The sequence below is a fragment of the Molothrus aeneus genome, chromosome 5, assembly GCF_037042795.1.
Source record: "Molothrus aeneus isolate 106 chromosome 5, BPBGC_Maene_1.0, whole genome shotgun sequence".
In the NCBI taxonomy this organism is placed as follows: domain Eukaryota; kingdom Metazoa; phylum Chordata; class Aves; order Passeriformes; family Icteridae; genus Molothrus; species Molothrus aeneus.
The window spans coordinates 12384140-12412126 of record NC_089650.1 but is presented as its reverse complement, the minus strand read 5'-3'; the positions used below and the strand labels follow the sequence as shown (position 1 = coordinate 12412126).

At 39.4% G+C, this 27987-nt stretch overlaps 1 protein-coding gene across 1 annotated transcript; it reads left to right on the top strand.

The window, feature by feature from the left end:
- The first annotated feature begins 149 nt into the window (after window positions 1-149).
- On the top strand, window positions 150-27066 carry SLC13A4 (solute carrier family 13 member 4). The gene is made up of 16 exons (XM_066549870.1): window positions 150-903; window positions 6816-6944; window positions 9900-10036; window positions 10247-10428; window positions 11139-11193; window positions 12655-12694; window positions 13408-13485; window positions 15106-15284; window positions 16437-16556; window positions 19356-19457; window positions 20548-20649; window positions 21718-21815; window positions 22914-23044; window positions 23390-23551; window positions 25010-25147; window positions 25811-27066. Exons 1-16 carry the CDS (start codon window positions 739-741, stop codon window positions 25946-25948), a joined length of 1956 nt encoding a protein of 651 aa, XP_066405967.1. The 5' UTR covers window positions 150-738; the 3' UTR covers window positions 25949-27066.
- Window positions 27067-27987: the final 921 nt, after the last annotated feature.

Here is a 27987-nt window from a genome sequence, read left to right as displayed (position 1 = left end):
TGACTGGGTTTGGGACAATGGGTGGAGCAACTTCTACCTTCTGCAGTCCTCATTGGTGAATTAGAGTTGCCTGTAGCTTTTTAACAAATTTTTGTCTTGAGACCAAGTATAATCCATGTTGGAATTACTGCCCTGTGAATTCCAAGCTCAGGGCAAAAGTAGGGTAAAGGTAGATACAAAACAGAAGCAAAGAAATAAAATCTGAAGGACCTGCAAATGGAGGGGGGGTTTGGTCTTTTCTTTAAAGAAGAAGTACCTGAAAATTTACTTCTATGCATTGGAAGATAAATTGTTTGGTTTAGTAATCTTCCAGTAGAAAAGAAACTGTGTTTGAGACTTTCAGACTATCAAACAAGAGGAAAAGCAGCAGCTCAAAACATATCTTGCCTGGTTTATGAAAACAGAAATAACACCACTAGATGATGGAAGAAACAAACTTCATAAGACATGGGAATGAGGATACAACACATCTACAACTGTGAGTCTGATTGAAAAAGAAACTTTGTCAAAAGATCACTATGCTCCAACTTGCAAACCTCTGCATGTTATGGTGTGATAATAATTCAGATGTTCTGGTGAGCCCTACTTAACTGAATATATTTTTAATCAAAAAACCTTTTCAAAACAACAGATTGAAGAATAAAGAAAGAAAGATATTTTAGGTGGCTGTGGGAATAGGAGATGAGGTTGTGAGAGTTTTCTGGGGGAAATCCAGGCACAGGTGAAGGAAAACGTGGCATGAAAATTGGAATATCTGAGGAACCAGAGAAGAATCTGAAGGAGAAGAAAGCCACCAGAAGGAGAATGGCAGTGATGAAGGAGATCCTCCGATCCAGAAATCTCCTGCTCGTTGTTCTCATTCCACTTCTGCTGCTTCCTCTGCCACTCATATACCCCAGCAGTGTAAGTACATTTTCATTTTCTTTTTAACAAAGCCTCTGAGTGCAGCAGATAGTCCTGCTGATTCAGTTTGCAGCATGCAAAAGGAAAGACAAAGATGTCAAGAAGCACAGATCTTAGAAAAATCAAAGACTCATCTTTGAAGGACTGTGAGGGTCACTGAGAAATCATCACTAAGAGCTAGAGCTGCCTTGAGTTGTGTCACAAGCAGAGCTGAAGAGCCAGGTGAAGCTAGAAAAGCACTGCTTTGAAGCAGAAATGTTGGATCTCTTTCTACAATAATATTGTGGAGAAGGGGGAACAGAACAAACACATCCATGACATTTTCTTTGACGAGAGGTCTTGAAAAGGAATGTTTATCTTAAAGCAAATCTAAAAGGAAAGCAAAAGTTTTAGCAACACTAAGGGAAATCTTTAGTTTTTTAATTAGAAGTATGTATGGAGGGACTTTCAATTTAATGTGGGTTTCTAAAGACAGCCCCTCAGGTGTGGCAGGAGCTGGCACTGGGTGACAATGCATGGCACTGAGTGCTCCAGAGCAGGTGTGGGTTCCTCTGCTGGAACACTGCAGCTCTGACATTGGCACACTCAGCAATGCAAAGGAGGAATATCCTGTGCTTAACACACAGACCAGGGAAAGGAGTGAGTGCAGCTGTGCTCCTGACCCTGCTTTGGAGATACTGAATGCCTTGGCCACATGGCAAAGTCCTCTTTTTGCACATCTCTACGGTTTTAACCCATAAAATAGCAATGTTTTTTCTGTTGCCCTGTTCTTCTCAGTTCTTCTAAGCCTTCCAATGTTTACATTCTTGTAACAAACTTTCTCATGCAGTTTTATGTAAATAATTACTGTTTTACATTCTCTTCTGGAGGAGGAGAAATTTGATGGACTGTTGGTTTGTCCAGTGTCATTGGAGAGGTGACACTGTCATCCTCCAATCCACTGTCACTTTTGACAATCTATAAATGTTAGAGTCAGAAATTAAACTTCCTTTTTTTTTACCTTGGAGGTTCCAGTTTCCATATTGTTTTATTTCGTGTGCCATAGCAACATTTTTCTTTCTTAGAGAGGTGGTGATGTTTAACTTATCAAAATCTGCAATGTATTAAAAATCTGCAGCTTGTCCTTCCCCATAGACCTAGACATAAATCTGTCCAAAAAGTGCAGCAATATCCAATTCCACCCTCTACCCTGTTAAAGATTCATTCTTCCTTAAAGTATCAGGGGATTTATGAATGCTGGTATTTACCCAATAGAAATGCAAAGGATTAGAAATTGCATAGCTGATTTCAAAAACAAAACAGTAACATTTTGTTTGGAAAATAAACCAGAATTCATAAAAAGGAAATATTCCTCTGTGTGTTGCACTTTGAGTTCTCCTGCTTTGAACTTCAATGTATCTTGGCTGTTCTCTTACAGTGCTTTTTCCTCTCTTTTATCTCCAGAGAGGGAATGAATAACAGACGATTGTGCTCTTCAGGGAACAGAAAGGCTCACCCTTTCACAGAGGCTTGTTCTGCAGAGGGGTTTAATCTCCCCTGATACCACTGGAAGGGTTACATGAAAAGAGATGCTCCCTGGCATGCTCAGCCAGGGGACAGTAAAGCACCTTATGGCAGCTGAAGCAGGAGTTCAGTGACAGGATTGCTGCAGGAATTGCTATTGTACAGTACAAGCTGCTCGGCATTGTTACTCTGCACCTCGTGGTGCTGCTTTAGTGCAAAGTGATGGAAAAATCCATCCAGTGGAGATTTACATCCACTTTGTATATATTTGAGTGACCACAGAGGGTAAAGCACAGCTGACAATCTGACCAAGAGCTGGACAAATGTTTATAGTGCTATTAAGAAAACATCTACACCATTTAAACTCAGCCAACAGTACACACTATCCAAGTGCTTTTGTGTAGATTTTATTTTGTTACAACCCACTGACTATGATTACTTTTTAAATATGAAGATTAAATTTGATGCCTGCCCACATGCTTGTATTTTTACAATTATATTAGGCTTTTTGTCTTTTTTATAGGGATTGAAATTGCTAGGTCATTTATATTTGCATTTCTGCAGGGAATCAGCTTGCAGTTTCTTTGATGATACCAGCACATCTCCGGAAAAGTCAAAGGAGCATTACATGTGTAGTGGCAAAAGAGATCAAAGAGAGCTCAAGGAGTAAGAATTGTTGGTTGATGCTGCTAATGGGAATAAACTCCACAGCTTCTTTTAGATTATTTTGTGAAAAGAAATTTGCTTGAATTCTTTTTCCCCTTCCAAAGTTATGACTGAACTTGTACCACAGGTTTGGACATACATAAATGCCTTTCAGGCCAAAAAAAGTGTGTGTGCTTTACAAACTGAGGGTCTTTTCCATTCTGTCCTTATTTCCTTCATTGTTTACAATGACATGTGAGCATTTTTGCTTCTTTTTTGTAATCTTTATCCTCCCCCTTTTTTTTTTTTTGGCAATGAAGCCACCAGAGATACCACAAGGAATGCCACATGATTTCAGTCAGTTGGGGACAGGCTTTCTGTGCCCACTGTTGCTGTGGCTACACTGCACCCAGTCAAGGACATTCCAGAAAGTCACCTGCTGGCAGAGCTGTGAGAATGTAGTATCAGGGGATGTTGGCATCTTGATATGCCAAACCAGTAGAATGGACCCTAAAGCACAGAACCTGCTCTGAAGAGCCACAGCTGACTCATTTTCATTCACCTTTGGTTTTATTTACGCAAGCTGAAGGATGGAATTTCAGCATGATCCCATAAAATCACAGATGTTATTCCAGAGGCTGGATTACCTCTTTGCAGAGCTTAACCACATGTCTGCATGCAAGATATGCAACAGGCAAATAGTTGGGCAAATTTCCTACATAAAATTTATTCTTCCTTTTAACCATTCTGAGATCCTTGGATATTTTAGTTACAGAAGTTTTATGCATGACCCTTAAGTGTGGAGTTTTTAGCCATGTCTTCCTTTCAGCTCTTCTTTTAACCCAAGGGATTGATTGAAGAGAGATAATTAGATGATAGTCCCTCCAAGCACCACATGTTTTCCTATTCCCTGCTTCAAGCTCTGAGGTGGATTTAACAGAATTTTTCAGCCCTAAAACAACAAGTGAGGAGGGTGAAACAGTTAAAATTACACTGCCACTGCTTCAGTGTAATACTTAGTAGCTCTGGTAACCATTAATTAAATATATAAACTCAGTTCAATTAAATAGAAGAGATTAATATGGTTTCTCTTGGAAACCAACAGAGAAAATAAATAAAGTTGCCAGACAAGCCGATTAAGTTTTTAGTGGAGATTAGCAAGCTTGGCTTTCCCAGTACTTGCTTACAGTTTTGTACCATTTAAAAATGCAATTTATTTGGGTTTTTTCTTTTGTAAAATGATTACAGCCTAGTGTATAGGAAACATAAAGACTTAGTGCCCATCCCAGTAAGGTTTTGGTAGAGATGCAAATTCCCTCTGTCCTATTCCATTTTCACTACCAGCCCACTTTTTTTTGCCACACACAGAGGAGTAATATAAAATTACATAATTGTTCAAAGAAATTAGAAAGAAGCACATTTTTAGAGTGAGAAAATGGTTTTGATACCCCTTGGATCTTACATCTGGACTGCTCTAAAATAAAAAATCATTGATTCTTCTTAAATTAGAAGTTTTTCCCCTCAGACAACTGCTGAATCTGACACAGAGCTCATACAAACATTAGCAGAAGCTAATGAGTTAAAAATTAAAAATGTGTCGGAGTCACTAGGTCACAAAAACTTCCCTGTGCTCTGCTCTCTGTGGAATATTAACCTTGAGGTATAACGTAGTTAAATGTGACTGAGCAGCAAGTTGGCTTATCCAGAGCTAAATTCCTCCAGCAGCCTTTCAGATACTCTTTATAACCTCTCAAGGAATTGGAGTTTATCTGCTCAAAGGAAGTTAGGTTTTCTTATAAATTTATTTCAGTTATTTTGGTGGCCCTGCTTAATAGAACCACAGTGTCATAAAATCATTAATGTTGGAAAAGACTTCTAAGATCATCAAGTCCAACTGCTCACCCAGCACCACCCTGTTCACCATTAAACCATATCCCCAAGGGCCACATCCACATGTCCTCTGAAAGCTTCCAGGGATGGTGGATCCACCACCTCCTGGGCAATCTATTCCAACCCCTGACCACCCTACCACTGAAGACATTTCCCCCAATATCCAATATAAACCCACCCTAGCTTTGTTGAATTACAATTGTTTAATGTTACACTTTTCTGAAGCAGGAGTCAGAGTAACATCTGGCTGCTAATTTAAATCCGAACTTCTGAGTAACTTTGGCTACAATTCCTGCACAAGTAAAGGAAATAGTACATATCAGTCTATCTTAACTTCCTCTCTGGGCTGTATTCTGCCTGTTATTACTATAAGCTGTACTTCAAAAAAAAAAAAAAAAAGATGAACATCTGATTGTGGCTCTTTTTTAGAGGTAATGTATAAATGACATCTATAAAGAGGAACTTAAACACAAACTTTTGATTAATTCCATTGAACCCACATCCCTGTATAATTTCACTAGGCTTTACCATCTTGTTCACAAAACTGATTGAAAACAATGAAATGTAAAACATGCTCTTTGATTTGCACAAGGATCTGGGAGAATTGCTTGTGAGGCCTCTTGAAAGCTGCTTTATTTAGTAGTCATCCAGCCAGGATGGATGTACAATATATAAAATTATATTTTAAGAGACTCAAATAGCATTTGTGAACGGTGAATTTTCTCAACAATAGCCATTTGTGAGCTGTGACTCCATATGGCTTGATAGGTTCACATGGAGCATCTGGTGCAAAATGAAGAACAGATAAATTTATAGCTGAAGTAAATCAGTGCAGACCTATTAACTGCCATAGAACACAGGTTATGGCAAGTACAGGACTTGGCTTCAAATTTAAGAATGGAAAAGAAAAGGAAAAACCTTTTCTTGAGGATAGTTTCTGTAATTATTACCAGCAGACATCCCCAGGTCTCTAAGTACAGAAACTACTGCTAAGAATAAGAAACTGAGCTTAAGGAGAGCTCCAATGAGAGCCATAAATAAAGGCATTTCTAGAGAAATGGACCAGAAGACTTCCATTCACTAGCTGTGTTTTCCTGTAAGAATATTCAGCAGATAGCACTTTTCTCTATCATATCCCAGCTCCCCATGATGCTCACCATGATGCTCTCATGCCTTTTTCAACCAGAACCTTGGACAGCAGCAAATTTGTTTGATTAGCTCCATTCACCTATTGCCTCCAACCCTGCAGGCCTGTGGTCTTCTTCCAAAGGTCTGTAGAATTTACCTGAGCAAATAAAATCAGCTGACAAATGTGCTTGCACATTGCTTAAAAAAACACCAACAAACTAAAAAAAACAATGAAAAACCCCCAACCCAGGTTTCCAGAGCATTTCCCAAAATAACTACAAGGCAGTTTTATGGCAAATATGAATGCTCTCATCTGGTCCTGAAAGCTAATGGTTTCTGTCCTTGTCCAGGACTGGAGAGAAAAATATGCTGAGATAACAGGTCAACAGGTCTAATCTGAGGAGCCATGATTGAGTGCTTCGTAAATATTGGATTATGGAATTCAAACAAATATGCAAATGCACTTGAAGCTATTATTTTGCTGATAAATAGGCTTTATTCCAATGCTTTGCTTTGGATTATATGTGAAAACTTTCATTAGCCTCATCTTCTGACTCTCTCCTTTCAGAAGGCAGCCAAGATTTCACACCCAAACAGCTGCACCTTTGGAGGTCCCAATGCAGTCCTTTTTATTTTTTTTTAAACCAGGGCACCCACAGTCTGAAGAATCCTAAGGGTGAGTTCCCAGGGCTCCCCAGAGCATGTGGTGGGGCAGTAACACTCATCCTCTGTGCTTGTCCCTGCAGGAAGCCTCGTGTGCCTACGTGCTCATGGTGACAGCTGTGTACTGGGTCTCTGAAGCAGTGCCCCTTGGGGCAGCAGCCTTGGTTCCTGCCTTCCTCTACCCTCTCTTTGGGGTCATGAAGTCCAGTGAGGTCAGACCATTGTGTGTTTTTTATCATTTCATGTTCTTGCTCTCAGCTAATTATGTGAACAAGGCTGATCTTAGTGCAGCAGCAAGACTTAGAGGCATGGCAGGCAGGAGTGTACATCCTGTAAGGTGCAACTGGGTCCCACCAGCCCTTTCTTCATCTGAAGATAGATATAGGATATGAGACAGGCTACAACAGCCAGGAGAGGTGTCCATCCTTTCAGGTCCTGCATCACCAACAATTACCAACACCTATTGCACCACAGGATCCCACCTCTGCCTGTCACAGACATCCTTCATGAAAAATCCTTTCCTTGGGATTTTTCCTCCTGAGAAGCTGAGAGGCCTCAGGAACAAAATGTAAACAATGGTTATCTGCTGCTGTGGAATGCAGCAGGTGCATCTGGGATTGGTCTCATGTGGTTGTTTCTAATTAATGGCCAATCACAGTCAGCTGGCTTGGAGTCTTTGTCCGAGCCACAAGCTTTTGTTATCATTCTTCCTTTTCTATTCTTAGCTAGCCTTCTGATGAAATCCTTTCTTCTATTCTTTTAGTATAGTTCTAATATAATATATATCATAAAATTATAAATCAAGCCTTCTGAAACATGGAGTCACATCCTCATCTCGTCCCTCATCCTAAGACCCCTGCAAACACCATCACATCTGCCCTCCTCAAATCCATGAACAGCAGCCACAGGATTCACTAAGTTTCCTTCCAATTTTATTTATTGTGGATGTGATATAAGGCAAGAGGCTACATGTGCTAAAACAACTTACCATTTACTGAAAAAGACTGGATAATTTTGTTATCCAGATGAAAGTCTAGCCTTTTTTCAAAGCTGTAACCTACTGTAGCCATAAGTTTTTAGGCAAAGGAGTAGCTGTACAGAAAAGTTTCTATGATCAGTCCTGAATTTGCTTACTTGAGGTTTTTTTGAATGTTAATTTCTTTCATTATATGCCAAGAATTTCTTTTGTTTTCTCTGCAACTTTTTTTCCCCTGCCTTTTTCTATCTCTTTTTGAGGAGTGAGGGGACAGCACATTTGATTTAAGGCAGAGTAATACAGATAAGAATGCAGAGGAATATGTAGCAAACATAAAATTGTTGGATTTCTCTCACAATATAGCACTGGGAATATCCATAAATGGGTAGAAACAAGCATGAGCTGAGAGTTTAATGACTGCTTATTCCCCCAAGTATTGTAATAAAATGAGATGCATTTTCATACCAACACAATTCAGTATTTTCACAATCTTTTTTTCCTAACATAAAGGTAAAGTAGTTGGGCATTTTCATTAAAAATTTGGCAGCACATTGGAAAAGGAAATTTAATGTCAGCCTGAGAGAAATTCAATGCAATAGCAAATAAAGTGACAGTAAGACTACTGCAAAGAATGTATTATTTGCTTTAGGAGCTGAAATAAATCCCTGCATGCAAAAATAAAAAACTCTGAAGCATTATTTCCAATCTGTTGTCCTGGATTGACTCTTGCCTAGAAAATTACTGCTATTTAAGCTACAAATTACTCACAGGGGCTTAAGAGCATGAACCAGTGTGTCTTATATATGTATGCTGGTATTAATGAGACTATTAGCATTCACTTATTTCTCCAAAATTTCTATGAAAGGAATAAAGGAGAAAAAAACCCAGATTGTTCATCCTGCTGGGTTGATGAATTTCCTTCATTCGCCTCATTATTTTTTTGAAAAGGTAGCAGGAAAATAAAGAAAGTTAATGAGAAAGAAACCAGTGGAAGAAAGCCAAAAAGGTGATATTTAAAAGTTCTGGCACACAATTATGATGACCAAGTCTATTTAGTCACCGTAGGGATTTATTAAATAAATGTCATTAAAAATATAACTTGTTGCAAATTTCACAAAATAACATTATTGTCATTCTTGCATTTTATGGAGGAGCATCGGTATAACTGAGGGCAATGGATTTTAATTGCTTTAAAATGCTGGCACCTACATTTCATTAGAGAACTAGTTTTAAACTGAAGAAATGACATTTTTTGAAAAATATTCCAGCAGCAGCCTAGGAAGGATTGCATCAAAATGAAATGAAAAATTTTGCTAGACCCCAACCATCTCTTTGTGACTCTTATTTTCTCCCATTTTATTTTTGTTTTGACAGAATTATGTGTGTATGTTTGAGTAAGAATTTTATGGTTTGCTTAATTTTTCATTTTTGCAGTTGCTTCACAGAATATCTTCTCATATTTTAGCAAGACCCACATCCACAATTCCAGCTTTGGATATTTTAAATATTTTTGAATATTTTCCTGAGGCAGTGATGGGTTTTGCTCATGGTCTTTACCTTTAAAGTTCTTATTCTTGAAACTTTTCCCTCTTTTCCTGATAAAATGGAAATGGGTTTCCAATGTGACAAGTTTTGACACAGGATTTGTGTATCACTGCAGCAATATACCAACCCGTTTATATTGCATTCAAAGAGCAAGTCCCAAAGGACTTCTTTTATTCTGATGCAGTAAGTTCTAGGGATGCCACATTTTTCCCAAAAGCTGAACAAGACAGAATAAAGATAGGCAAGATAAACAACACCTCCAGAAGGAAAAAACAGATGAAGCACATGAATAAGCTGCCTTCAGTGCACTTTTGTCTGTGCTTGTTTCCATCTGAGCCTAGCTGAGTATGACTGACTCACTGCAGGCACTGAACATCCTGCTTGCAAGTATAACATTTCTCTTGATCTCTTCAAAACTCAGAAGCCTATAAACAACAGGAGATAGAGCCTTATTTGTAAACACAACAAGAAAGAGATGAAAGGGAATATTTTGATTTATGAATTCTTCATTTTCTCCAGCTCCCTGTCATTCTTACTTGAGGGAGCAAAAATGCACTATGCTATATTTCTTCTCATTCAGCATGCTTTCTGTGTAGGGTATTTACTGCTTTTTTAACTGTCTGCTTCCCCCTGGCCCTTAATGCAGGTGGCTGCTGAATATTTCAAGAACACAACTCTGCTCCTCATGGGTGTGATTTGTGTGGCAGCTTCTGTAGAAAAGTGGAATCTCCACAAGCGAATTGCCCTGCGCATGGTGATGATGGCTGGAGCCAAGCCAGGCATGTGAGTGAACCTTTGGCTTTGAGGTAGTCTGAGGCTGAGAGCAGCAGCTTGAAACCACTCTGATCTTCCCATCCATGGTCAAAAGCTCCTTGATTTGGGGCATTTTTATACCCATCTTTCAGAGTTTGACAGAGTTTGCCCATCTTTCAAATCTTCCCCTATTTTTTCTGCCACCTCCGACCCCTCGTGTTTCCCTGCCCTGCACTCCAGGTTGCTCCTTTGCTTTATGTGCTGCACCACGGTGCTCTCCATGTGGCTCTCCAACACCTCCAGCACAGCCATGGTGATGCCAATCGTGGAGGCAGTGCTCCAGGAGCTGGTGAATGCTGAGGAGGAGTGCGAGGTCATCACGGCTGCAGGCAGCACCATTGCTGAAGAAAACAAGCCAATAGGTATTTGTCAGTATTGGCATTCACTCTTTTCTCATTTGTTTGTCAGTGACCTCACTTGTTGATACATATTACTGAAATTCTGTTGAGGTCGGATCTCTCTGACTTATACTGCCAAAAACACTGATATGTACTCTTTGTACTCTGATATTCCTTTTTTTACTCTGATATTCCTTTCAAAAAATGAAAGGAAATTTTATTTGTGATGGAAGAATAGGAGTTGGGAAACTATTTTTACTGAATCAGGGCATCTGCTGTAGCTGTGTGTCATAAACTCTTGGCCAAAGGATTTTACAGGGTTGGAAGAAAACCTTTGGGAATAAAGTCCAGGAAATTTAGAAGAGGTTCAGAAGTTTTCTCATGACAATCCCATAATAAAAAATTGATAAGACCTCTAAGGTTCATTTTGTTCATTCCTTCCCAGAAGAAGAAGGCTTAGGAAGAAAAGAATCTCTCTTTTCTCTCACTTTACCGTTTCCAGGCTGAAAATTATTTCATCTAACCTTGTCTATTACACGTAGGTGTCATAGTCTTTTAATTGCCAGATGCACATGATCAGTACAATACAAAATAATAAAATGCCACAACAAGAGAGCACCTGAGAGTGTTTGGACAAAGTTCTGTTTGCAGCAGCTCCTCCAGGTGCAGTGGTGTGAGCCAGGGGCTCAGCTCAGTTCTTCCCCCAAGGGCTGCTCTCTGTTCCTCTGTTGCAGGTCTCGGTGAAAAGCACGGGCAGCCTTCACTGGAGCTTATCTTCATCAATGAGGAGTAAGAATGAACCCTGTACACCAGGACTGGACATTTGAGCCCTACACAGGTTGCAATGAGATGAACCGAGGAGCAGAGCCAGGAAGGGCAAGCAGAACCTTACAAGTGAATGTGTCACATGTGACTGACCAGGAAGGCATTAATGCAATGCTCTGGATCTCACTAAAATTTGCAGTATTCATTTATTTTTTTCAACACTATGGATATTTTAGGGAGAAGGAAAATATTTCTAGGAGTTTGAAAGCTTTTATTCTGTTCCCCTGAAGGAACAGTGGTGAAGAAGATCCAAGTACAGCACAGGCTGCCCACAGGACAAATCCAGAGAGGACATCCTTACAGAGCATTCCTGAAGAAAGTCTGAATTGCCTGCATTCAAGAGAGATGAGAGTGGAGGGCAGGGGAACATGGGGGGAGGGAGAACCCACAAAAAAACACCCCTCCTCCCCTACAAAATTTGTAGAAGATTTCTTTAAATATAGATGAATTTCTTCAGAGATTTGAAACACCAGTAGTTTCTATTTGGGGAAGAATCTAGTAAGGGGAAAGGGTAAATCAAGTAAAGGAATAATTTCTTTGTCAAACTATCTAATTAAGTTCAAGATATACAAGACAGTATACAAAGCTAATGTTCTAAAAATTTATTATAGGCCAATTCTGAGGAGCATCTTATAAAGTGTGAGAACAAAATTGCACAGTCCCTTTTTGAGCTCTTTCTGTATTTGCAACTGCTCAAAATAAAAGAGAAACAAGTTTCTTATACTGTAAATTTAAATTTGCTTTAAAACAAATATTACAATTCAAACAGTACAGGTTGATGCCTTTAAGTTAACTTGCAAGATCTAAATAGTTTTCTCATTAGTTTAGAGACTATTTGGGTTCTCCAATATTCCCTCTGTTATCTCTTTTTACCCCAGCCATATTTTCTATGCAGTATAGAATCAAATCTTCAGATTGGCATTGTGCCATTAATCCCTTTAACCCCTGTTGAAGAGTATATGTGGGATATTTCAAACAGAACTATTATTAAAATAGGATTACTTGAAAAAGAGCTTTGAATTTGGCAGGAAAAGTCGCACATCATCTGGAAATAAGTTCAGTGGATTGTTTGCATGATCCACATGCCACACAGGGCAGGTTTTAGGGAAGGCTTTAATGTGGTACAGGTGGGTACTCAGAAACAGCATTGGAAAAGTCTTTACTCCTAGAATGGAGTAAATACTACCAAGAAACAAATTTTTTCTTGCATGGAGGTGGAACTCCACTGTTACACAGCTGGAGATTGAGCTATGAAACATAATAATGACTTACTTTTTGGCCAAGAGCCCCCATAAGAGGTTCTAATAAGTGGTATTCAGCATTTCAGTAGGCACTAGTTCTCCCCTCCTACCCATGATGTGTGCCTCTTGCAGAAGCTGGATGAACAGGCATTTTTAAAGCACATTTTCCTTTCTTTGTTTTTAGTGCTACTACTACTGACTTCAGCTCCTTGATGCACTCAAAGGTATTGTCATAGGTGGTATCTTCTGTGCTACCCTGTCTTCTAGTGCAGGAACCAGCAGAGCAAAATGCACACAGCTCTGAAAAAAAAATCTGGTCCCTTTATTTCAAATGTGTGATGGTTGTTGGCAGAAATTAGGGATTGCAGAATGTCCTGCTTTGTATTTAACCTGTCAGATTGCTTGCACAAATAAATTGGGGAACATTAGCTCCAAAACAGCAACAACAGAAGTACAAAACAGTAGAAGCCTGTTGTACTCCTTGCTGGAGTTCCTGAGATCCAGTCAGAGAACTAACAATTTCATATGGTTTTTAGCAAATCCAGATATGATCTTTTGTTTTTCCAGTATTGCCAGCTTCTGAAGCTGAGAATTCTCAAGTTGCTGCAGCAGCTTGTACACATCACAAAGTCACAGACTCAAGGGACCTGTTAGAGTCTCAGACATGCTAGAGGAGGACCTAATTTCATTCTAATTTGACTTTAGAATCCCTTAAAAAAAAACAAAGCAGGGGGTTTAAACATTTTTTTTCCTCCAATGTAAAATTAACAGTTGGTTTTAGTGGGTTGGATTTTCTTGTAGTTTTGGAACCTTTTTCCTTTTTCCTTTTTTTTGTCCCCAAAGCCTGCCTCCCAATACCTTTACAAAGCATCACAAATTCACAAGTGCCCCATGGAACACAAGAAAGGCTAATCCAAAGGCATTTTCCTCCTTGCAGAGTATGAATGGTGTGCACATGATAGCCAACCCTATTGGAACAATGAATTCTACCAGCAATGGGCAGCACCTGCCTCAGGTAAGGAAATGTTAGACCTGGGGGTGAGGCAAAAGACAGATGTGAACATCACCTGCTCCCTACTGTTTCTTATTTGTTCCTTGAAAGGAATCATTCTCCATCACCTCAGCACAGCCACAGAGTGGCCCTTTGCCAGCTCTTGCTCCCATTTAGATGCACCCAGCACGGGTATGTTCAGAAGACCCTTCCCCAATGGCTGGGACAATTAATTTAGCTTTACATCCAGTAATGTGATCACAAGTTTCTTTTATTATTCGACTGTAATAGCCACTTTGTTTCTGCAAATCCTCCTTGGAAAACAGCCCAACTCAAAAATAACAATGTAGAATGTAAAAAAGCAGACCATTAATCTGTTCAACCACTTTGTTAGGTACTCTTAGTATCCACTTCCTTTTTGTCTTCCAAAATATCCAGCCTCAAAATCCTCCATTAAATCAATTCATTCCAGTATTTCTACTTCTCTTGAGGGGATCTAAGAAGAGATTGCTGTTTGGATGACAATTTTGTAGTGTCCTAATGGCATAAGTTTATGGGCATGAAAGAATAGGCTAAAATCAACACAACTTTGCATTCACAGTTCAAAAATAAATCAAAATAAAAATTAGTAAATGTAACAAACCTTTCTGAACCACTTGCTATCTTTTTCCTCATTCTACCTTTTTTCCCAGTATAAGGACTTGATCTACCATCATAGACATTTTCCTGTCACTGATATGAAAGCTTCTTTTGGAGCAAAATTTTCTGGCATCTTTTCTTTCCATATTCCCATCGCTCAGCCTTTTCCATTCCATTTTAAGATCCCCAGCACTCCATCCATAATTAGAGGCCCTGAGCTAGTTTAAGTGTGAAAAGTTCACCAAGCCTTTGTGTGGTGGCTGCTCCTAAGCCTCAAGGATTATGGATTCCTTCTGCTCAGTGCTGGAATCCTGTCCCTGCAGCCCTCAAAGGATTTTGATATCCCACTGATATTCCAGTCAGACCTGGAGCTGGCCCAAACCTTAGCCAGAAGCCTGATTACTGCTTGTCCTACATTTTTGTCACAAACCAGGCCATTTTAGGCTCTGGGACAAGTTTCCAGGACTGATCCCAGTTAATCCCTGTGAAGAAAAACCTGGCCTCTCTTACACAAACCTGTTGCTTCTCTGGGCCCCATATTAGAGCAAATCAAAGGTGACTCCAACGAAAGGGAGAGAGAATGATGCATCTGACTCCATGGATATCAGAAGGCTAGTTAATTACTTTATTATACTATACTATATACATTTAATCTAGACTGAATCTGCCAAGCACTCAACTCTGCACACAAGTGCTCACACTGCACTGAACCTCGTGACTGTCACCCAACAGTCCCGACACACAAGGAAACAAAACATCCTCACTTTGGATAAACAATCTCCATGTTGCATTCTACTTTGGCACAACACAGGCACAGCAAGTGATAAGAATTGTGTTTTCCCTTTCTCTGAGGTTCAGAGAATGTGAATCTCAGAAATCCTTGGGAAGAGTTGTGCTTGCTTTTCTGTGAAGAGAAATGTGGCAACACCATATCACTCTGGCATTAGAGCAAGCTGGGCTGCTGTCCTGATCAGCTGCTTTGCTTGTGACTGTGTCCCCCCACAGGCTCAGATCCTGGTGCTGCCCCCTGAGGCCTCGGAGCTGAGCAGCAGGTACCAGACCAGGCATGACCACATGGTGTGCAAATGCCTCTCGCTGAGCATCTCCTATGCAGCCACCATCGGGGGGCTGACCACCATCATAGGCACCTCCACCAGCCTCATCTTCCTCGAGCACTTCAACAAGTAAGTGGCACTGGGGTTTGGTGAGAATCATCATCATCATCCTTGTGGGTCATTTCCTACCTCAAGGAACCCTAGGAAGAACACTCTCCCTGAAGGAAAATTTGCTTCTTCCTCTAATGTTACTACCAATGGTTAGTGTTTGAAGGTTGCTACATACCCATGTCTTTCTCTCACGCAAAGTAAAACCTCCTCAGTGTGGTAACATTGAAGTTTCTCCAGCAACTTCTTTTGATTTGACGTAGTGGTTATCATGAAAGGCAGCAGGCACTCTAGAAAAGTAAACACTAAAGCTATGAAGATAGAGCAAACACAAAGAAATACTCACAAAAGAAGAAATGACATAAAAACAGCTGCTCGACATGTAGTGCAAAAAAACCCAAACAACCAACTTAGATATGTGGTCTTATGCATTTGCTTCAGAGAAGATGAGAAGCAGCTCTCTGATCATCTATTTCCTTTACCATAGTCCCAGGGCTCTCAAAGACATGAATGTTTCAATGTCAGAAACAGGAATGTTTTTCTGTCAGGAGACCGGTGGCAGTTCTCATGCACAGAAACACATCCAAGCTCAGATCTGATTCTGCTACCACTACTGCCTTGATATCTCTCATTTCTCTCTCTTAAATGGTGGTAGCACAGAAGAATAAGTTCAGAAGTCATGCTTAATCCAGGGATTTGGATTTTACAGAATTTTCCAAGATCTTGCTTTTATGACAGTAACATCAAATGCACACATCCAACATCTTTGTCACAGTACAGCAGAATATAGTCAATATTTGTGTGGCCTGTGAGAAAACATAGAAAGAGGTTCTGGCTGAAATCATTCTGAAGACTGCCAACTCTAAAAGAAGCTTTAATATAAACCACAGGTAGGGATAGAGTTTCACTTCAGGTATCTCCACGTGTTTTTGAAGCTGGCCAGACAATCCAGACCATCTGGTGTTAAAGGTTTGGCGAGTTGCACTGTTTGTCTGCTGGTTTCACTCTGCATAGGTAATGCAGCTGTTTGCAAATGCAAAGTGATGGAATTTTTCTCTCACCCCATGGGGTGAAATAAATATGCCCATAGGTGTGTTTGCATCTATGTCTGTTTGGAGGTCCCTGTCCCTGTACTGTTCTAACTTCTCATGCATCCTCTTTTTTAATTTACAGCCAGTACCCAAAAGCTGAAGTGGTGAATTTTGGAACCTGGTTTCTGTTCAGTTTCCCCATCTCCCTCATCATGTTGGTGCTGACTTGGTTCTGGCTGCACTGGCTGTTCTTGGGCTGCAAGTGAGTGAAAGTTGTTCAAGATACACAGATTACAAAAGCAGGACATCTGCAGCTCCTCTCAAACGTGTGCCATAAAGAAGTTTTTACTGGCAAATGACAGAATTTAAGGCACAATCTCCTTCTTCTTGCCAGAACAATGACCAGAGGAAATCTCACTGCTTAGCTGCCCTGCATGGACAGCAGTGCAGAGTGTTGCTGCTTGAGATTGAAGTGCCCAGGTAGTGCTGATAGAAATCCATATTAAGCATTCAACTGGTTTGGGTTTTTTTTCACTCTAATGAAAATGAGGATTCCTTCTTGGACCAAATGTCTTGTTTAAAGTCCTTTTGGAAAAGCATAGTTTAAAAGATTAATAGAAAAAAACCTGCAAGTGAACAAGGTACTTTTCAGATCTGCCTCCAGTTCAAGGAAATTAACATAAAACCAATTAAAATTAAAGGTAAATAGACTCCATATATATTTCTCTTTAAAGTAGAAGGGACTCACAGCCTAAGAGACAAATACATTTAATACCAGTCCCTAGGCCCCAAAATAAGAAAAAGTTTCAGTCTTCTAGGTCATTTGTACCACATATTGTCTTTACAAAGTTAATGAAAACTGCCAAATGTGTGCATTTAGAATGGGTTTGTTAATCTGCATTGAATTGTGATGCAGACACATTTGCTCTGAATTAAATTTGCCTTAATTTGATTTAGTTCACTCTTAAAAGTAAACTGAATTGACATCACTATTTCACCCAGGACAATGAATAAATTGATAATGAGTTCTGCTTGCTGCTGACCTTGACTAGATTTGAAGTAATTTAGAGGTGAGTGGCTCCATGCCCCTCTCAGTCAGTCTCTGAGTCTTATAGCTCCAAATTAAAAGGCTAATATAAATTCCCTCTGCCGCTTTTTCCTTTTAATCTTGAGGAGAAACAGGTCCTAACATGACCCTCAATTAATTTGGTTTGAAAACAAAAATTGAAATTCCACATTGCATCCAAGACTTCATGCTGATTAATGTTGTTCTAAATAATACCATAGACTGAAGCATTATTGACTTCTTGAGAAGTAGTTGATTCCAAGGCTCCTTAATCTCTGACTTTATTCACTGCACTTCATTAAAGAATATATTATGTTGGGAGCTGGGCTTCAGTTCTTTGCCTTCACATCCTCCTGAGCCTGGAAACACTTGGAACCTGTTGAAACAGCTGCCTAATTCTTTAGCATAAATGTTTAATGAATTCCCGTAATGTTATTTTCCTAAGAAGCCCTGTGCTATCAATCTGTTATTGCCTGGCTTAGCTGGAACAGCATTCCAGACTTTAAGGCCCTAGACCAGGTCAAGGGTGAAAGAGAATGGACTCATCAAGGGATCATTGCCAGCAAAGAAGAGCTAAGGGTGGAGGTTACTACAGAACTGTCCTTTATAAACCATAGAGCTCTTCTTTTCCAGCCTGGACAGCTCTTCCAGCCTCATCTCTCCCTGATAGTAGATTTTACTAAAGTCTAACAGCAAGATTTGCAAGGAAATTTAAAATATCTATAGATGAAGGGCAATGCTAAGTGAGTTAAAAAAATGTGTTGCTTATTTGCCCATGTGAAATTCAACCCCTGGTTAAGTCCTTCTGTTGACCAGACAGGGCCTGTCTGGATCTTGAACAATGCAAAGAAATTTGAGGATCTGGCCTTAAGCAGATACATTGAGGGAGATTGCAGTCCATGGTTTGGCCAGGGTTACAGCTTGGGTGTCTAGTGAGGTACCCAATGAGATATTAAAATAGCAGGAACCATAAGAGCACCTATTATCACCTGAAAGAACCATAAAAGTTGTGCTGCCATGGTACCTGAGTCACTGCTGCTGCATCTTTTAGACTTGCTTAGATCCTGTTACACCTCTGTGTGACAGAGGGTACAGCTGGAGTGAAAAAGGAGGGATCTGTGGCTCAAAGCACAGCTAGGTAACACTTCTGGAAAGAAGAAAAGGAGAGGGTTAAAGTGAGCTTGAAAGCATCTTAATTTCAATTAAGAATGTCCATGCTTTCTTACAGAATGAAGGAAAACTGAATAAACTAAGGGATTCACTTAACATCCATACAAGTGTATAGGAGGCTCAATATATCCAGCAAGGAAATGTGTTTTTGTGTCCCTGGCAGAAGTACAGGCATTTTTCACCTGGGCAAAACACCAGGGTGACTCCCCTGGCCTCTGTGGTGCTTTTCTGGCTGTGCCTGATGTATAAACAAATGTTACTATGACAGTATAAGCAGAAGCAGACAGGTCGTGGCAGCTAATGGGATCACAAGCACAGCTTTCCCTCATTATGAATCCTGAATATTCAAGGCAAATATGGTCTCAAAAGCCAGAGCAGACCCCAGATATGTTGGATAACCCAGGAAAGCATAGTTAGCCCATGAAAAATTTCTATTGATAGCTGACCTCTGTCACAATCTCTCCATGTGATGATAGACACTAGCTGTAGCTCTGGGAGGTTTCTGGCAGCTCTTTTAGGAAGCCTACGCAGAGGGAGCCCAGCCATGGCTCAAGATGGCTCAGTGATACCAATCAGTACGAGTCAGAGCACCCTGGGAACCTTCCAACTATGTCTAGAGTTGAATCTTAAAAGCACTTGAAATCAGATTAATCAAATAGCATGCACAGTAATTTCCTTTTCTGTTGCCATCAGGCCTTGGCTCAGTCACATCTTCTCCCAACAGCTCCTGATACCAGAATTTTCAGTCTACCCCATTGCTGGAGGTTTTTTTAATTGCCTCCCCCACTCTTTATGCTCTTGCCTAATTTTATCATGCTATCTCAGTTTTAAAGAGACTTGTTCTGTGAGCAAGAAGAAGAAGACCAAACAGGAAGAAATGTCAGAGAGAAGAATTCAAGAGGAATACAAGAAACTGGGAAATGTTAGGTAAACCAGACCTGCCCTCCTTGGGAATTTGTCTCTCATTGTCTCCTATTGCTCTCCATGTTGCCTTGGGCTCTCGTAGCTTATTCTAAAATTCTCAGCTCTTTTTCCTCCCCTCCAGTATAGAAATAGAACAAAATGCAAAAACGAACTAAAATCAAAGACTTTGTTACAAGCATGAGTGCTAACGTGCAACTCATTTATTTTTGAGGAAAAAGGGAAAAGAAAGGAAAGATTCAAGTTTATTCCAGGGTTCAAAGGTCATCTAGGTTTGTTTTTGAACCCTAAAGGACCCCTTCTCCTAATTCAGGCACACACTTATTTTAGTAGATATAAGTTCAAAAAAGGCTTTTTCCCATGCCATGGGTTGTCCAGCCTTCCCAGTTGCACATAATATTTATGCACAATGGCAAGAAATGTCTCTTGAAAAGATTATTTGGCAACATTTTCATTTTCAAAAGGGCTGATATGGCACAGAATTCCTTCTTCACAAGCATTTTTGTGCTGTTTAACTGAAATATTGACAGATCAATTGCCTGAATACAATAAACTCTGAAACTAAACTGTTGTTCAGGCTGAGCCAAATATGAAATCACTCTTAATTTAAATCTATGCTAAATTAAAAATCCTCTAGCCACCTCAAGTATCCTCAAGTCACCTGCTGTGCACCATCTGTGCTAATTTACATTGTCATTTGCTCTTAGGCTTTCTATCCTTCTAAAAAATGCAGGAGAATATATTTACAGTGGAATGCTAATATGAACTTCACCTTGTTAACACATTTAATCAGATAATAATGCAAATACAAAACAAGCATTTAGAAATATTTTCCTTCACATCTTGCCCATAAATGATAGCATTACAAATACAGATGGATATTTTTAGCCTTTTTCTTACAGGGTTTATATGGTTCCCAGCTGGGAGCCAAATCTAGAATTCTTTCATTCAAACTAATCTCCCTTGCTATTTTTCATATGTTTTTTATTCTTTTTTGAAGCCAATTTCTACTTTCTTATTTCTTCTGGAACTTGCTCTTGAGTTTTCAGACAGACCTTGGAATTACTTCGTTACTTTCTCTGGTTTTTATTTCTAGCTACCCCGAGATGGTGACTGGATTCTTCTTCATCCTGATGACTTTGCTCTGGTTCACTCGTGAGCCTGGCTTTGTGCCAGGATGGTCATCTTTTTTTGAGAAGTGAGTAAAATCCCCATAACTACTGCACAGGAATACAACTTAGCTTCTTATTACTTTCTATAATATTTTTCCCCCTAAGACATCATCAGACACATTTAATGAAGCAGTGAAAAATGGAGTCTTTATTCAAAAATTAGGATTTTTTTTCTTAAATTATATTTTTTCGTATAGTGAAAAATTCCATTCTTCCTCAGTATTCAAAGTGAGTTAAGCAGAGAAAGTAAATGAAACCATTTCCAATGTAAAAGGAGGGTCAGATTTTGACGTTAAAACATTTTAGTGCATTCATAAAGAAGTTTTCATTAGAATATACTGCAACTATAATTGAAATTAAAATTTTTGACAAAAAGTGTTTTATCAAGAAAATGTCCATTCAATTAAATATTGCTTAGAATGGTGACTAAAGCAAATAATTTTTCTTTTATTTTAAATAATATTGAAAAAAATTATATTAAATAATTTTAATTATTTAATTATACTATAACACTTTGCACATCAAAGAATAAGTTATTTGAATGTAAGTTTACTTTATATTGCTACTGTATAAAATTACTTTAATTTTTCATTACAATTTTGAGAGAAAAACAATTTCTAATACTGTGATTTTCTGATGATCACTGGCGTTTGGCACTCCTCAGAATAGTTTTACAGAAAGCCTTTTAAACATTTAATTTAAAATCAATCTACAATTCATTTCTAAAGCATCACCTGGGTTTGGCTTTTCCCCAGAATGTGTTTACTGTTTCTTACACTACAGTAAACACACTATTTTTTTGTACCTCCAAGTTAATAGATTTGTAAACCAAAAGGGATTATTTGTTTTTCAACCAGAATATTGAAAATTGTTGAGCTGTGATTGAAGTTGCTTACCAGAGTCAGTTTAATAAATGGGAAAAAAATCCAATTTGTACCCTTAATATGCAGGCATATTTTTCTAGTAGGCTGTTAGTATGACTTCAGATGTGGGAATACAACTGCATCTGCAGAAATGTGCTTGGAGCTATGTACCTGGTTTGGAAATGTTTTTGTTAATGTGTTTTTATGAAAACGTTGCTATTTTTTTCCTAGGAAAGGTTACCGGACTGATGCCACTGTCTCTGTATTTCTTGGGTTTCTCCTTTTCCTGATTCCAGCAAAAAAGCCACGTTTTGGAAAAAGGAGAAAAGGTGAGGAGAATGCACTAAGAAACAGAACTGGTACATTTTTCAATGTCTCATATTTTTTGTTATTTTTGTTTGTAAAAAGATCCAAGAAGATACTTCTATTTTGGTAAGTCAAGGATACCAGCCCTTCCTACATCAGACCCCCTTTTCCTTTGCTGTAATTCATATTGTCTCATCCAGAGGAAGACAAACAGGTCTTCAACCTGAGACTGCCTCCTCTTCTGTGCTAGCAGAGTTATTAGACCTCAGGACTGAGGACTGAGCTTTGGGAAAGGTTTAGATGGAGTTACATATTAAAAAACCATAATGCAAAATCAGCCCAAGATAAACCCCAGTAAAAAAATTAATCATCACTTATACAGTGGAAATCACTGTCATGTCTTAAGAGAAACATAAAAGAGGTCATAGAGTGCCAGACAATGTTTCAATTTTGTGCAATGCTTCTCTCACAGTCTTCTTGATAATGAGATTATTTCACATTTCTCTTTGGGTAGCACTCAGTGATTCGATCAGTTTGCTGCACCACTCTTTCAGCAGTGCTGTATGACAGTAGAATTGTCTGCACAGTCTTATGTAAAGATTATAAATTTATAGAAACATATATTTTTATGCTGTCATATATTGTACAGGTTTAGGAAAATATGACATGCTCTAACTCCTTTTTTAAGAAAATACTCAGGCACTAAAAAAACCATTAATGTCCTCAGATAAAATCTAGGGCACTTTATCAAGCATCATGGCCTACTTCATAGCCCTTCTTTGATAATATAACCCCATTGTAACACCATCTCTGTGCTCTACAGATATATGCACATGCATATCACAACACAGCACACAGTCCCTCAAAAAGCTGTGACATGAGAACACAGGGGTTAACAATTAGTTACATTAACAGAGCAGCCAAGGGAAAGTCAGGATGTTTGGAATTAATATGCTGCAGTTTGTGAGGCCAGACTATCCAGAGAAATAGGCTATGCACTGCTTCTTTGCCTCTCTCTCAGGTAGTCCCATGCATCTTCAATCATTTCTATTCTTCTGAAAAATGTGAGGATCTTTGCTAAAAGGGCAGTAAATACTGGTCATACACTTTATTTCATATAGGAGATGGTGAAAAGTCAACAGAAACTAACCCATTGGAGCCCATCATTACCTGGAAGGACTTTCAGAAGACCATGCCCTGGGAGATTGTAGTGTTGGTTGGAGGAGGTTATGCCTTAGCAGCTGGATGCAAGGTACTGGTGTAGATTTTTTTTAATCCTCCTTCCTAAACATATTATCAACCTGCTCTTTTATTCCTTTGCATGCTTCTCAGTCTGGATTTATGATGTGGATACTTTAAAGCTTGTACATGATGCAGTAGGCAGCACTCCCTGTACTCAATATATGCCTTTCTTGCTATTCATTAAACACTGCAGTGAAATCTAGTTTACTGAGCAAAAGGAAATGCAGAAAGCATTGATCTGAACTTTGTTTATTTGCTGGTGGGATTCTCTGATGCAAACTGCCACAGAAAGGAGAATCTGTTTGACAAACATACCAAATATTTAGTAATGCTTGTGCTTCTGTCCTTTCCCCAGACCTCTGGCCTCTCTACATGGATTGGACGTCAGATGCTCTCCCTGAGCAGCCTTCCCTCCTGGGCTGTAACTCTGCTGGCTTGCATTTTGGTGTCCATGGTAACAGAATTTGTTAGCAATCCAGCAACCATAACCATCTTCCTGCCTATTTTATGCAGCATGGTGAGTTAAAACAGTGACATTTTTAGATTGTTGTTTCCTCGCAGGCTTGTGGGAATTTTTCAGGATGTCAGGGTCTTGGCACTCTGTCCACATGCAACCCAGCCTCAGTTCCCAAGCTACTGTTCTGTAGTCTTGAAACTAGGAACAAAAACATAATTGGGCAGCCAAAAGCATATTTTAGCATCATGGAATTTATAATACTTCTCAGAGAAAGTGCACTGAGGAATTCATATGCCAGGTACAAGAAAAGGTGATTATGGAATTAACAAGATAGGTGAATTTCACATGAAGCTTGAGATCCTTTTGTCAATGTTATTTTAAATGTGTTGTTCAATACTTAGTAGTCACCTGCTCCCTACTTGTGAGAAAAGACTGCAGTGCTGAATTTTATTTCAGATTTAGAAGTGTTCAAGGGGTTGATCTGGTAAAGCATATTATATTCTACCGTGGAAAACAGAGATGTTTGCAAGGGGCAGAAAAAAATCAGGATGCTATTGACAAAGTTAGAAGAAAGAGAGAGTAAATTAATTTTATATTGGAATAGCAGTTACAGAAAATTTCCTTTTTTAAAAATGTAATAGAAACTTTTCTGTCCAAGAATGGAGGTTGTTAATCGTCTTTCCCTATTGTAACTATTTTATGGGATTGTACCAAAGCATATTATCTGAACAGTTCTGAGTTAATACTAAGATGTGGCCACATTACAAGATGTGATTGTGTTTTTGTGGCTTAGGAGTTCAGATTTTCTTCTGCTCCATGCAGAAAGAGATTCTCCTGAAAAATATTTAGAGCAGTAATCTACTTGTAGTCTGAACTACCATCTTAAGGCAGACTCTCTTTTCAGATTGCAAAAGTAACCTCGAGACACTTCCCTCCCCAAGATGATTGTAGCCTTGTTTATCCTTTCCTTTCCCTCTCATATAAAACTGGGCCAAAGCAATGCAAATGAAAATGGAGCATTTCATCACCACTGAAAACTACATTCTTTAGCCCACTGTAAAAAATATTCCATCATCTCTGCCTTCTCACCATGCAAATTTGGATCGTGAACAGCTGGTTCTCCTAACCAGTATTCAGGAGGATATCACATAATGGTCTCAGCATATTCAGCAACTGGAAGAAGCAAGTTCTTTGTGTTAACCTCTTGTGACTTCTCGTGGATAAAGACTGAAGCAGTAGTCAGTGTTAAACAGAATGACACAGAAAACAAGTGGGAGAAAGAGCAAACGTGTCCTAATAGTAGCAAACTCCACCCTCCCTCAGTGTGAAATGTCTCAAGAGAGATCCCTGGAGCATGACTAGCTCAAAATTATGGCATTGCTCTAAAAAAACCCAGCCAACCAAAAAATACTTTCACGCTTAAGTTTAGAAATTAGGCAGGTGTGATTGTCATCACAGTCATTGTCGGCTGTGACTTTATTGATCAGGTGAAACACCTCTCTCCCTCTGTTCTTCCAGTCAGAAACCCTGCTTATCAACCCTTTATACACCCTGATTCCTGTCACCATGTGCATCTCATTTGCGGTGATGCTGCCTGTGGGTAACCCTCCAAATGCCATTGTCTTCAGTTATGGGCACTGCCAGATCAAAGATATGGTGAGTCTTGGCACTGGCTGTATCCTCCCATGCTTCATGCAACTCCAACACCTAAACCCTCATCAAGCAGCTAATAAAAAAAAAAAAAACAAAAAACCAAAAAAAAAAAAAAACCAAACCAAAAAACCCTATATTACTGCTAATATTAAGTAGTGATGTCTGCACTGCTCTTACACAATAGAGCTGTCAGGTTAAGAACACAGATCGGTAGGATGCACACATTTCTTATTTGTATTTTTTTTATGAATGTAATTGTCTAAAGAGCTTTAGGAGTATGCAGTCCTTTTTGCACTGACCTACTCAGACAAGCACAAGAGAGCATAAGAAATTAGATTTATCACATAGCTCCACAGCAAGTCATGTATCACTCTGTTATGTGTGGTTTAACTCCCCATTCTGATTATCTGTTTGAGAAGTCCAAGTGACAAACTCAACAGTTCACAATGAACTGCATCAGCCTCTAACATGAATATTCATTCCTCAAAACTCCAACATATACCTTGACACATATGCTCTCATTTATGCTTTTTTTTAGAAGTCACTACACATAAATTATCACACTATATATGAGTCAGTATAAATTCTACAAACTGCTTTTTCTTTTTTTTTCCCCTATGTTAAGTGTTTTCCGTGAAGTAGCTCTGATGCATTTTGCTTTTGCAGGTGAAAGCTGGCCTGGGTGTAAATCTGATTGGCCTGGCTGTTGTCATGGTGGCCATCAACACGTGGGGAATTAGGCTCTTCCAGCTGAACACCTTTCCAGAATGGGCAGCAGTCAGCAACATCACAAGCCAAACATAATCTTCAATGAAAAAAAAGAGCAAAAGTGCAAGACCAAAGCAAGTTAGGACAAAATATTGAACCTACGTTTCACATATGAAAGAAAGAAGGAAGCTTGAACCAGGATCCATTGCAAAACTATGAAGAAAATCCACTGGGAGGTCTTCTGCAACAGCTTTTCAGTTCTGCAAATCAGTGTGAGTTAAAAGGAGAGATTAGCTTTGCTCTATTGTTGCTTTCTCTGGGATACCATAACTCAGAAAAAATCCACTCCTCCAAGTTATTTCCCTATAGCTTTTTCATGCCTTAGAGCAGTTATGTAGGACTTGTATGCAGGACTCCAGTGGCAGAAGACAAGTACACAAACACTGCTGTACTCAGCAGCAGCAGTTTCAGGCCTACTATTGACTCCTACACTGAATGTAGGGTGAGCCTTTTTCCCAAATCCAGAGGAGTTTTATAAGTCTACTTCTTTTAAGGCAAATTATTCTTGTTTTTTTGAGATGACTCATCAATGTTTTGCAAAAACCATTTTTCCACCTAACTCATGTGACCTGGACGGAAATCCAGCTACCAACTACCAGCTACAGTGCTTCAAAGGGATAATAGAAACCTCCAGAGAGGAAGGAGAAATCCAAGGAGAATATGGGGTTTTTTTCCACACAGCACTAGTATAAATTTCTAATATTGCAGTACTTGCAGTCTCAGCTTTGGAAGGAAGAGTTTCAGGAACAGAAAGTTTTGTTCAAGACCTTCTTCATCATTACCGCAGTGGGAGCTCTTTCAGGAGGGGAAGCTGTGACCAGCAAAACCACGTCAGGCCAACAGCCCCTATCACTCTCCTGGCTCTTTGGCTGCTGTTTAATTATGCACTTATGATTCCCCTGACTGAGAAAGTCCCATTCCTGATGGCACTTAGTGCTGCTCCATGAGTAAGAAGGGAGAGGGCTGAAGTGGAGTGGTGCTGGTGTATCTCCCCATCCCGTGCATTCACTTGAATCTCACGCCCCCTGCTCTCTAGCAGCCCAGAGAGCAGGAACTTCAAATGTAGGAAATTGTGACATAAAGTAAATAACTACCAAGCCAAAAGGCCAATCTCTTTATCACTTATCAATAAAGTGAATGCCCTGCTTTCCTCACTGGATCTCTGTGACACTCATTAAGTCTTCTCATGTATTATGTCCAGTTTTTAATAATTTCTTTAATGTCAATACATTTAAGCTGTATATTAGAATGATTGAATCTCATGTAATCACACATACACTTTAATGAATTTTTATGCTTTCCACTTTTAATCTAGGCTCTCTAGATGTGAATGTATTCTGCAAAAATAAAATGTCAATAAAATAAATTATTCACTACTGCACATTCTGGTGCTCCATGAGCATACAAATAGGATATATTTCACTCATAACCCACCAAAACCTTAGAAAAGCAGTGTTGAGACAGCAGGATGTTTTGGTTTACTTCTTCTGTCAAAACGGAGGGATCCCACAGACTCATCTTGAAAATAAACAGGTACAATAAAAGGTCTTAGGCTGGCAGAAGTGAGAAAGAAATATGGGAAAAAACCAAAAAGCATGTCTTAACCCTGGTTCCAAAAGCAGGAAGCTGCATCCTTTAGCAAAACAATTGCTATTCCTGGTAGTTCCTGTAAATTTCTTTTTGAATAGCAAAGTGTTTCTGTGCATCAGTCACTTAAAGCATCCCCGATGCATAAAACAAGAACTTGGCCTCACTTTTTCAACTCTTCTCTCACCTCACCTGTTCCTGTGTTCCCCTTACCTTGAGCCTGCTGCTCTGCTGCACTGCAGCACACAAAGCTCAGGGCAGCCTCTGCCATGCAGAGCCCCCTCATCCTTTCTGCTCCCCTCCCTGCTCAGGGTGTTTCCCTGCTCCCCAGCAGGAGGCTGCTCTGAACACAGATCCTAAAATGGTGCTCAAGGCAGAGGCACTCCTGACAGGAGCACCATCCTGAAGCCCCAGGAGCAGGAGAGGAAGGGGCTGCAATGTCTGCTCACCAACATGGGCAACTTCCTCCAGGACAAGCACTACAGTGG